Source organism: Strongylocentrotus purpuratus, unplaced genomic scaffold, assembly GCF_000002235.5.
Source record: "Strongylocentrotus purpuratus isolate Spur 01 unplaced genomic scaffold, Spur_5.0 spur5_scaffold_17, whole genome shotgun sequence".
In the NCBI taxonomy this organism is placed as follows: domain Eukaryota; kingdom Metazoa; phylum Echinodermata; class Echinoidea; order Camarodonta; family Strongylocentrotidae; genus Strongylocentrotus; species Strongylocentrotus purpuratus.
This window is the reverse complement of record NW_022145602.1, coordinates 27,831,905-27,844,054: the sequence shown is the minus strand read 5'-3', so window position 1 is coordinate 27,844,054 and position 12,150 is coordinate 27,831,905. Positions and strand designations below refer to the sequence as shown.

Sequence of the window (12,150 nt, the reverse complement as noted above, 5' to 3'; positions counted from 1 at the left end):
ATCAAGCATAAATTTGTACTATTCAACAAAGACTAGTATCTTATAAGAAAATACGATCATACTAATTTTGATCATGTTAGTAAAAGGCTTTCATGTGTATATGTATCGCATTTTTTTCTTCATCAAACACTCCGAGAGCAATACAGCCTTTGAAATTCAATTAAAACTACTTCAAATCAACCCCTCCATTTCTGTGAAAATTCACATTTGCCATTTTTTTTTTCTGGATGCATTTTTGTACTCTTATCCCAAACATCCTTATTTTTTCTGAAGGAGACATTAAGTTTTGTATCAAAAAGATGACCACGCCTTCAAGCTTAGCTTATGTGGCAATCCTTCTTTAGGATTATCTAGTATAACAAAGTAAGTGCTTAATGTTGATGATGTATTAAATATTATAATTTGTTTATCATCATGATGTATGTTGTAATAAGTTTGTAATTTTGGAAAAAGATCAAGAAGAAATAAATAAATCAAAATCAATCAATCAGTATACTTAAAAAATATAGATTATACGAATATAATTTGTATTTACTTACTTGTTTTTCTGCATATTTTTCCCTCCACAGGGATCCCGCCCCCCCCCCCCCTCCCACTCCGGGGTCGGAATGACCGCATGCGTGTTACCAAAATGTCCGGTAAAGGGGTACTTTTCGTGCGACAAAGTCCGGCCCTGACCCTTGACTTTTCACCCGGAGATTTCTTTTAAAAGGGGGTGTTTTTCTTTTTTTCTCTCATCTCTTTGGACTTCTGAGAAATTATTCCGAATTTAGGGGGGTACATTGAGCACTTTTCCGTATTTAGGGGGGTCTCCAAGGCAGGAAGAGCCCGCGAAAAGCCCGCGAAAGGGGGTTCAGAAATGTTGGCAGTCCTCAGATAGGGGTGCTTTCAAAAAGAGGGAACGAGCATACGCGTACCCTAAATAACACTGAGTGGGGCCGGGATTTGATTGATTTCCATTTGAAACAAATTAACAAATATATATTCAAGGTAGTTTACATTTATGACATAAATAAAATTGGCTTCTCAAGATACAAGTATTGTTGAACTGTTGAGTTAACAGAAAACTAACAAATTAATAATTCATTTCTGATATTCATGGAGAAAAGAAAATACAGAAAAAATATCATTTACTTACTGGTATCTGAGGAGAAAGACATAGTCTTGCGCAGAGGTTTAGGAGTTCTCCTCTCTCTTGCTTCATCACAGTACCCATGCCACCCTCAAAACATTTGGCGAGATGGTGTATGAAAGGCGATTGTGAATACCTCTGTCCGAATCACAAGTGATTATATACATTGGAAACTGATCGGTCTCTCTGGTTGTGTTATTACATGGATTCCCGTTTCTATTCACGAAACAGCGTATTATGTGAATCGGAGAGATTTGAGAGGGCGCTATAATAGTAACAGAGCCAGTGCCATTGATTAGGAGAGTTTGGCCAACCATGTTCGAGTTGGACACAATGTGGCGACTACTGCTTTGTCGGGCAAGCACAAAACAAAAGATTATACGCCATGTTGTGACCCAGTGAAATCAAATTCTCGCTACCCCAAATAGCGATTCTGCCGAGATCCGGGGAAAATCCTGAAAACGCGCATTGCATTATGGGATAGCTTTTCGACATTACAGCTTCCTATGCAGGCGTTCGTGATCACAACCCTCTCTTTCACGGTAGAGTTTAACGGCCTTTTGTGCTAAAGTCACTAATTCTGCCCGAAGCTTTCCATTGCATATTATAATCTGTACAAATTACACTGATTGGCATCGATTTTAGCGTGCGTGAAAACTCTGCACAGCGAACACAGGCGCTAGCGCCAGCGGGATGGGACTCTATACCGGAAGTTGTAGTGACGACCCGAGAGAGTGAAAATTACCTCGTCTCGCGAATTTCGAGATTTTCGTACCTATTTAGGGTAGCGAGAATTGACTAAACTCTGTGTAAAGATGGCTCTGAACATAGCCAGCTACACACAGAGTTTGGCCAAATTGTTTTATGCTGGCCCAACAAAGCAATAATCGCCAAATCGTGCCCAATTCTAACCGGATTGGCCAAACTCTTCTTATCAATGGCTCTAAAAGCAAAAAGATTCAGAGTCCCTTAGTTAAAAAAGATTCCGTTGTGCACGTATGTTTTAATGGTATACCTATTCTTTCAATTAAAACATGCAAATTGCTTATCGCACGCGAATACAAATATTACGAAACAGTGGTAAAAAAAATGGTATTTTTTCCTTAACCTACATTGATATTAAAGTACACAATATAATTATGTAGAATGTTACATTAATGAATATAATGAAATTATTCCCGACAGAAAATTAGTATTTCCTATATTCCGCTATGAAAACTTTATTAAAATATCAACGTGCATTGCTTTAGATATTGTCACAAATTTAAACATAGTCTCATTATTAATTACTTGATGGTAAGATAGACAAACATAAGTTATGCACACCCATTGAGCAAGTATGTTTTGCATGAAAACTAATCAAGCCATTTATTACTTGTTCCTACGAACACAGTGGATCGCAATTTAGTCAGTTAAATCAATATCGTGGCATTGCGCTAGCTCATACAAAATGAGCAAATCATTATGTAGTCAGACCTTCAGCTAAATGTTTTTGAAGTTGTTTTGTTCATAACAGATTCAGATCAAATTTTGTCGGATTACAAATACTCTCCACTCTGAACTGTATGTTTCCGACTCAGTGTCGTAAATGCGAAATGTTTTAATGTTTCAGTCTGATTTCGATTTGATTTTCTTGTATCTGCCTAAACAGCGGTAACGAAGAATCAGAAAGTGAGCATATAACTTGATTAGTATGACAGCAAAGATAAAAGCTTCATGTATATCGAGTTCTGCTCCACAGCTAATCTGACGATGCGTTACTATGAGATTGTTTACGTGCGTGTGCGTGTGCGTGTGCGTGTGGTTGAAAGGGAGCAGAGAAACCCGTACCAATAATTACATTCATTCACACAGATACACATTTTATATTGCAGACTTTATCTCACATAGTTTTCTTTTCAAAATCATCATTATATAAATAATTATTGATCGAATCAATTACGTCACATACCAATTCTTTTTCTAAAAAGGACAAGCATAATGAGCCTAAATAGCTACTGCATATACCCAATGATCAAGGTTCAAGATTCATTCTTTTTCACATTATGTCCGTTGATTATACATCCACAAATATATTCCGAAGAAATACTGACCTGTATGTTTCTCCGTTGTCAAAAGATGTGTATTTTCAGCTCATGACTAAAGTGTAATCGCGTCATCTGTCTTGAATTCTCCTCGATGTATGATTATAATCTAATACATTTTGCATGGTGTCCATAAATTCTACTCTGTAATCTAAACGTAAAACTCTTCTTGTCTTAATTGGCTTCTTGACAATAATTCACAAATCATATAACATAAAATCAATTTCAAATTTACATTTCCGTCTCTAAAAAAATGACAGTGTCTTGTCTAACGAGACAACAAGGTATATTTCTATAATATTCTCGTGCATCGTTTTCTATAATAGTTAATCTGATTTAGTTTTCACAGTTTTCCTACCGCACATAAAACGATAACATGAACGAAGGATCACATAGTCTAAATACAACCCTAGTAGGACGATGATGAGGATGAAAGCTACTACGTCGAGTGAGTTGAGAGTGATGAAGTTCAGCTCCCCAGCTCGTGATTTGAGATGCGAGCCGCCAAATTTGTTGATATGTTCTATCCAAAACATGGCGGTTTCCATCGGGCTCACGATAGTATCCTTACTGATGGATCCATACTTCTCCACGTTGGTTTTGTAACTGATGAGAAAACGAAAAATTATGAATTGAGGGGAGGGGAGGAATCCTGGGGAGAACATGAATAAATAGTATTTTGTTTACCTCAATAATGCACAGTACACAATTTAAATATAGGCTCTAAACATCCATATCGGCTGAGTTAATGATACATAATTATGTAGGCAGTATTAGCCTGGTATTAGCCTATTAACGCTTTACGTTTTGAGAACTTATATAAAGGGCAGCAAAGGAATAACCAATAAACCTCGAAATATCCACGATTTCTCACGCATTACAAGATGGAATAAGCTCATTAATTAGACTTTACTTTACCTAGGATCTGTAAGGACTAGCCGAATTGCTGTTGTGATTGCCTCGACCGAAAGAGAGGATTTCGACAGGACAACCCCCATTCCCTTCTTCTCGATTCGAGCACCTATGCCAGGCTGGTCGGCAAATAGGGGAAGGAGGACCATGGGCTTCTTGAAATGCATCGCTTCATAGACTCCGGCCATTCCCCCATGGTAAAATAGGAGCTTCGTCTTGGGGTGAGCTGAAGAAGAGACATACAAACGAAAACAAATATTTCAAATTTACCTCTTCATATCCAACACACATCACACAAATTATCTCCACCATGTGCCACCATGTAGTGATCACGTGACGGATATACTGAGGGCTTATCATGCCACAGGGCTAATCCCCATTGTGCCAAGCCCTAAGTCACGGAGTGCCAAGTTTATATTGAGATAATCTGATTAACGCGATGGTTCTATGAATAGCGAGTGCAAAACACATAGCACAGTCCAATGAGCATGAACAATAACTGCTACTACGGAAGTGTGCGCGCACGCACATGGCAGCATAGCAATGCCTTGCTCGCATGTACAAAGCACTATAACGATAGTGTGCATGCACCCTCATGGCAGGCTATGAGTTAAGTTTAAGATTAATTGTTTCCAGTTCAAGAGTAATCCATGCATGTTATAAAAAGGGTTTTGAATTGGTAATTTTGCAAAGCAAGTGAGTTGCATAAAGCAATCTTTCCACCCACTGCTCCTACTGTTGCACGCAGAAATTGAGCGTCCGTGGAGAGAGTCGAAGTAAGCAACCAAAGAGTTAAACACTCCGATAAAGCTCAGTGATGTTCGTCTAATAGAAACAAAAACACTGCGTAATATCAAAAGACAAATGGCAGATCTAAATATTTGCTTAATGTTCCACATCGACAATACTTTTCGAAAGAGAAGATAAATGATGAATACAAAAGTCATTATTAAAATCAAGTAGCGAGCTGTTTCTGCGTTGTAGCGCATACATGCATGTACGATCCGCATTAACCTCGTATTTTGCTAAACCATGGCATGAGCTCCTAGCTTGTAAGTCTATGCGGCATCAGCGATAAATTTTATTATGTACGACCGTCAAGATATACAAACTATTATTTGATCACATTTCGACCAATCGTGTAACTAGCTTCTTGGTATGTGGGATATATCTTTAGGCGGTTTATCGCCTCATATTTGAACGAAATGTAAGTTTCTATTTACCTAGGAGATCGGACTGTGGAAGCCATGACATAAGGCGGGTGTTGTTACCAAGGTAACGGGGTGGAGAGCCGATATATTTCCAGAGTACTCGCTGGGGTAGCTGACTGAACGCCTTGGCGAAGAGTTCGTCGTTTTCTGAGTTCAGGAGATTCATATCCGTTGAACCCTGGACATAAGATATGAGAGCAATAAAATTCAATGTTAGAAGTTGGCGGGCGGTATCTAAATTACGGAGTTAAGTCTTTTGTCAACTCTGTTTCTTGCTACGACAAGCAGCCAGTGAAAACGAATTCGTTTAATCAAATTAAGGAAATGCAAGCATTACTTTAAACAAACAGAACTTTGTTATTCCTGGCTCATTTTTCCTGATTGAGGTGTCATATGAAAGGGCAAGAAATGAAATTTCTATAAATTTTATTATCCCTTTGAAATTTAGATACCAGCCAAATAAATGTTGGTACCCTCTCTTTAAATTGTTTTTAATCACTCACGCGTAAAACATGCATCATACGAATTGCATCAAATACAAGAGGAGGATATAAGCTTTACAAGTATGTGTCATTTATTAATTATAATTGTGATTAAGTTATGATAAAACATTGATTATTCTCGGTTTCGTTTTTTCTGGGACGCACTGTAGGCCTATAAGCTAAAAGAAATGACAGGAATTAATTTCTTAGAATGCTAGCGCCCTATATTAGCAGCCATGCCCAAGCCGGGTGAAGCGTCATGAGTGTAATGTCTGCCAGACATGAGCTTTATATAAGAACCCACTATCATTATCATTGTTATAATTATGAAACACAATTTTTTTTTGTTCTTACCAGACTGAAAACAATGACGCCATGATCCCCAGACCCTTGCACAAAGTCTTCTAGGTCCTGAAAAACAAGCATGCATCAATCATTTTCAGATCCATTTCTCAAACATGTATAGCAGTGGCTGGGTTTTGACGTCCCCTATTAAAGAGGGTGTTGCATGACGAGACTACGTGTCTTTCTCGTGGCCTGCCTTGGGACCAATCGGGTATAATACGACTACGGACGAAGCAACTGCAGTATTCTCGTGCGTGCAACATACGCGAAACCGAAGCGTGAGGAGAACTTCAGTCTGTTTCGGCGTTAAACAGTATTTGCCATGCTACACCCCTTTAAATGCGGAACGTAGCCAAATATAAGAAGATGACATTGTGTTAACACTCAGGCCCATTCAAGGCTCGTTTAGATATGAAGCTTTCGTCACAACACCTAAAAGTAGCCTGCTCGGCGGCCGGGCGGCGAGTTTTGAGCCAATTTCGCCCAGGCACCGACCTAATCGAGCGTTCGCCGTCGAGCGATTTAGGTCAAAAATCGAAGCCGCTAGATCAAAGGCTGCCGAACGGGCACTGCCCAGTCGCCGCTGGGAGATCAGTCGGTCACTGGGCGGCGAGTCAAAAATCGGTCGGCAGCCTTTGACCTAGCGGATTCGATTTTTGACCTAAATCGCTCGACGGCGAACGCTCGATTAGGTCGGTGCCCGGGCGGTGAACGCCCGGGCACCGAGCGTATTTTGGTGGGTTTTGCCACGCCATATTTGAACGAAGTCTTAGTGCGAATTCGTGCAATGTGTCCCGTACGACATATATTATCATATTCATCCATTTCTTTCAACCAATAATGAATATCTTGAAATGACCATGGATCAATGATTCATGCCCGTATCACCAACAATCATATCGAAGTATTTGTCATGTTTGAATGGAATGAATGGGCAGAAAACACATAGTACATGCATGGTGTTTATCGTACAGGAAACAATGCACCGAATTATGAAAGGCAGGTTTTACTACTTCAACTAGAAGGGATTAGACCACCCAGCGAGCCAACGATTTCACTGTTACAGGTGGCTATCTCATTAACTCAGCTCTCAACTAACATAAGAAAAAGAGGATCATGGGGGACCAACATGCACCGATTGGGGAAGTTTTCTATATAGAGGGAGCAAGTAGCTACAAGTAGGACAGTGGGGCTTTAAAGGAACGCACATTCGAGGTCTCACGCACATATCAATAGAAAAAATTGATTTCCTATGGAACTGATGAACAAAAAAGTGACGAAAACCCGATTTCGTTTAGCAGTAGTGGGTCTATAAGGCAAACAGCATTCCTCCCATCGACTTAAAAACCAAATGTAGCTAGGTGGGAGGAGGTGGGGGGGGGGGACTCGTACCTTAGGGAGTGGCTTTGTCTCCGCATCAGACAACAAGCCGGCAATCGAGATCCAGTTCGGAGCGATGGGATGCGGGAAGTCAAGGGCAAAGTCAATGTGGCATAACCAAAGCTCAGCTCGCCCTATCAGCTCCCTGACCGAAAATGCCGTACCGATGTTATGTTGCAACTGTATGGTCCTGAAAATACAAGGAGAAAGACCTTTGATCAAGAATATTATTCCCACAAAAGCGTTTCTCTTTCTTGCTTTTCCCCTCGCTTTATTCACTTCGTTGTGGACATACAACCCTACAGCCCACATCTATTATCCTGAAGCCTCGTTTAAATATAACGCAGTAAATCGCAGCGTTTTCTTTTGTTCTTTTTTTACATAAAAAAGTAATTGTACTGTGCTTCACATCGTGTATCTTATAACACAGAGTTCAGTGAATGCGCGCAGGGCCTTTGTTGAGCGCAGTTGCCATTCATTTACAAGTTGTAAAAACAAAACAACAAAGAAACAAACGAAACGCATCTAAACAAGCCTCAAGAGATAACGATGGGTTCTAGGAATGGCTTAAAAATGGATTCATACACAATACACAGCAGATGATAGAGATGATACATGAGATCTACCGAACGAAATTTCGTAGAAAATGTAATAACAGCTGTGCTATTAACAAAGACAGAAGACATAATTGGGATAATCGCCTCGACCGCCACAAAAGACTCAAAATTTTCAGCGAACATAATTTCCAAGAAGTTTCGTTTTGTTTGAACTCAAGAATATGATTAAGCATCACATTCCGATAGCGCTGTCACGGCGAATGAATGGCGAGTGCAAAACACACAGCACAGTCCAATGACCATGAACAATAACTGCTATTACGAATGCTGCATTGCACGCACATGGCACTCAATAGGTAGCTCTCTCGCATGTACGAAGCAGCATAGCGATAGCGTGCATGAAGCCTTATGGCAGGCTATGAGTTAACGTCCGATGAAATATTCTGGTCGGTACAATTGTATCATTGCAAGAACTCACCGGAAGGAGGATATCTGCATGTAATCAAGTAGCTTCCGGAAAACGTTAGCCTCTAAAAAGTTCTGCAACCTTTGGCTAAAGCTCATCTCGTCGGTGAGGGCGCCAGAAGGATTAAATGGCACATACGATGAAGGAATGGGAATGTTGTAGATGTGCTCGTTGAATACAGGATGACGAAGTGACCCCGTCATAACGACAAATGGTACTGAAATCAAAAATACATTTATAAAAGTTAAATATTCAAAATAAAGGCAGAAAACGCCAAGTCATTCATTATACAGTAATGTGCAATAGCAAGGCCCATTTAACTATCAAAACTGAAAATTCTGGAGATTTGTGACCATGATTTGTACGTCACTTGAGAAACCAATGCTAGGAATGGTTTGAGGAATTAGTGGCCTTAACGGCCTGTCATAGTTATCTTAGTCTTTGTGAAACACTCCCCTGAGTTACCATTAAGATATTCCGCCAACAAGGCATCGCAGGGTTCGAACATCTCCACGAGAAGAAGATCAAACTTCTCCTTCAGGAGGCCATTCATGACGTCACGATTGTCGAACATATCCGCACAGTTCTGAACTGCGATGTAATTAAGTGCCTTTAACATCATTGCTAATCTTGCTAATTCCGATAGCAGCTGAAACGTAGGATTGCTGGCTTGATCAGCGGACAGCGCCTTTCCCATCTCTTTCCTAACCGAAGAGGGCGTTTGGGCCTGGAAGGAAACAGAGCACTTGATCATGATTATTAGTAGAGTTTGGCCATCTCAGTTTTAAAGTTGGGCCCAATATGTCGAATACTGCTTCGTTTTATCTTTTATTTTAGTTATTATTTCGGGTAAGCACATAACAAAGGTATATACGCCATGCTGTGACAAAGTAAACCAAGTTGGCCAAAGTCTGTGTATAAAGCTCTGGAATGAAAACACCAAATAACCTTCATAAAATAAAAGATGGTTTTCCTCACTGTGTGCACATTAGGCCAACAAAAAAATTATTTCGTTGTCCTCGACCGCCCGCTCGTCATTTTTATTTTTTTAAATGCCAAACATACCATTTTATGCATTTTTGCAAGTATCCAAATGCGTCCCGTTGCCAGTTTGGTCTTTTCACTACGCAATTCTGTATTTAGCAAACTTGCCATTTTTATTTTTTCTATGTCAAGATGCCGTTCATTTAAATCAGGTTCTGAGCATTCTTAAACTCATTTTAAAGCCCATCTTTACTAGATTACAGGAGGGATAAGACCACTCTGCAAGGTAACTGGACAGGTGGTTATCCCATCAAATCAGCTCTCAGTTAACATAAGATAAAGAGGATCATGGGGGACCAATGGTCACCGATTAGGCATTGTTTGCTACATAGAGGGCGCAAGTAGTTATAAGTAGTTTCTGTCTTGGTCTTGATATTCATTGTACATTAAATTAGTTTTTTTTTACCATATTAAAGTGTTTTATAGACTTTGTTTGTTTAAATGCTTGACATCCCCCCCCCCCCCCCAAAAAAAAAAAAAAAGAAAAAGAAAAGAAATTATGGAAAAATATTTATAAAAAAAAAAAATTGGGGGATTTTGTTATATTTTTTAAAGACACACAAAAAATGAAATTAAAAGAAGAAGAAGAAAAAAAAAACACGCCCGCCCGCCCGCCCGCCCCTACTCCAGAAGAGCAATCGAGGACAACCAAATGATTTTTTTTTGTTTTGGCCTTACAGAAAGTGAATGTGATTTTAATTCCAAAAGTTACTAGACCTTTAGATATATATTCCAATATTTTAAAGGCCCTTGGACTTTTTAAAGAGTGATTTTATTATTATATAATACAGTGATGATATAACTGGACCAGGATCGTCGCTCCAAATCTTACAATATGGAGGATTCTTTCCCCTTTTTTCCTTCTCTCTCTCTCTCTCTCTCTCTCTTCTCTCTCTCGTACTCTTTCTCACTCTCTCTTTCCTCTCTCTCTCTCCCTCTCTCTCCCTCTCTTTTATTTTCTTTCTCTCTCCCGCCCCCCCCCCCCCCATCTCCCTCTCTCTCTCTCTCTCTTTATCAAAACTCAGCCTCATGGATGTTACGTGTTATGGATTCCAAACTCTTCAGGTCATACCTTAAACGTGAGCACCCTTGTAGCGGCAACGTCTTTTTTGAGGCCTTTGAAATCATACGTATCTGCTGCAAGGACGGTGACTTCGTGGCCTCGGCCGATGAGACTGGTAGTGATGCCGCCTACAAAACGGTTATGTGAGGCTTGTGCCATCGGGTGAAACAACGTTGCCAGAAATTTAGCCCCGTTCGCTCTCGGTATGACCATAATCAATGCCATGCCCATTGCAAGCACGACGGGGAAGCGGAATGATGCCATAGTCGCCGGTAGATAATGGTCTTCAACAATCTGGTGTAATTTTGTCTACGTATGACACTCCTCTCAGTCCTCTCTGCTGTCTTCTCTATCACGGCTCTCAAATCAATCTGTTTACCTGGGCACAATGTTCTGTGATCATTCATATTTTACAGCTATGAAAATGAGCTGAATCATTGCACCAATGTTTAACGAGCACTCCATGTATTTGCGAACCGTGATACTCGCTGCAATGTGTGCATGGTCACATTGAACGAGAACTTGAATGTTTGAATAAGGCCTGTTGACACAGACACAAGTGTACGTGGGTCCAGGCCAGCAGGAAGAAAAGGTCACGAAAAGTGATCTTTCGAGCTTTCGTTCGTACGTTGCACTTGAAGGTAGGTAGAGTCCGTCTGATATCACAAGATACCCCTTAAGTACCCCCTAAGTGCCCCTTCCTCTTCTTTTAACTGCCCCTGGTCCTTGTGACAAGTGCACCCCCCCCCCCAAAAAAAAACAAAAAAACAAAACAAAAAAAATGTCATAAGATCCCCTTAACTTTCTAAAAATGTCCCTTTTCACCTCTGATAAAGTACCCTATTAAAATCTGATAAGTGCTCCTTCGACAACTGCCCCATTCCCTTTATAAAGCGCATTGTTAGGATGTACCATCCCGAAAGTACAGTCAAACCTGCTTTAGTGACCACCTGTCTACAAAGACCACCTGTCTACAAAGGCCACATTTGTTGTTTCCCTTGAAAATGGTCTCTCATTGAATCATGTACTAAAGGAGCCTGTCTACAAAGGCCACTTTTTATATTTCCCTTGGGTGGTCGCTATAGACAGGTTTGACTGTATTATTATTATCATTATTATTATTATTATTATCATTACTATGATCTTTGTAATCCGAGCATGTTCGGTCCATTTCAGATATAGTAATGTCATTGTTAACAAAAACAACTTGAAGTTTATAGACATCAAATGTTTTATACCACTCAAAATTGTGTCAGTTGAAGATGTAATATCTATGTTTTTAGTTTAGTAAAGGTGTTTAGTAGAGGTATCTTGGTATATTGGGTATGACAACGGACTATGGATCACATGGTTCGCGGTTCAAGTCCCACCTTGGCATTAATGTCCTTTGGCAAGTCATTTGCCAATCTCCGCCCAGGTGTTAAATGGGTACCTGGTAGGATGCAAATGTTAATGTGGTTGGATTAGCATGGGT

General features: G+C 40.0%; 1 protein-coding gene across 1 annotated transcript; it reads right to left on the bottom strand.

Moving 5' to 3' along the window:
- Nucleotides 1-2,314: 2,314 nt before the first annotated feature.
- LOC580846 (UDP-glucuronosyltransferase 2C1) lies at nt 2,315-11,337 on the bottom strand. The gene is made up of 8 exons (XM_011685315.2): nt 10,686-11,337; nt 9,035-9,296; nt 8,582-8,786; nt 7,559-7,736; nt 6,176-6,232; nt 5,352-5,517; nt 4,135-4,354; nt 2,315-3,822 (listed from the first exon to the last, which is right to left on the bottom strand). The coding sequence occupies exons 1-8, from the start codon at nt 10,938-10,940 to the stop codon at nt 3,543-3,545; spliced, it is 1,623 nt and encodes a 540-aa protein (XP_011683617.2). The 5' UTR covers nt 10,941-11,337; the 3' UTR covers nt 2,315-3,542.
- Nucleotides 11,338-12,150: the final 813 nt, after the last annotated feature.

What these genes read in the sequence shown, in the direction of transcription:
- LOC580846 (XM_011685315.2), bottom strand. Translation starts at nt 10,940, where the DNA reads ATGGCATCATTCCGCTTCCCCGTCGTGCTTGCAATGGGCATGGCATTG. An exon ending in AGACAAAGCCACTCCCTAAG is followed by an intron (nt 6,233 to 7,558) that starts GTACGAGTCCCC and finishes CTTGTTTTTCAG; the next exon opens with GACCTAGAAGACTTTGTGCA. An exon ending in GCGTCATTGTTTTCAGTCTG is followed by an intron (nt 5,518 to 6,175) that starts GTAAGAACAAAA and finishes TCTTATGTCCAG; the next exon opens with GGTTCAACGGATATGAATCT.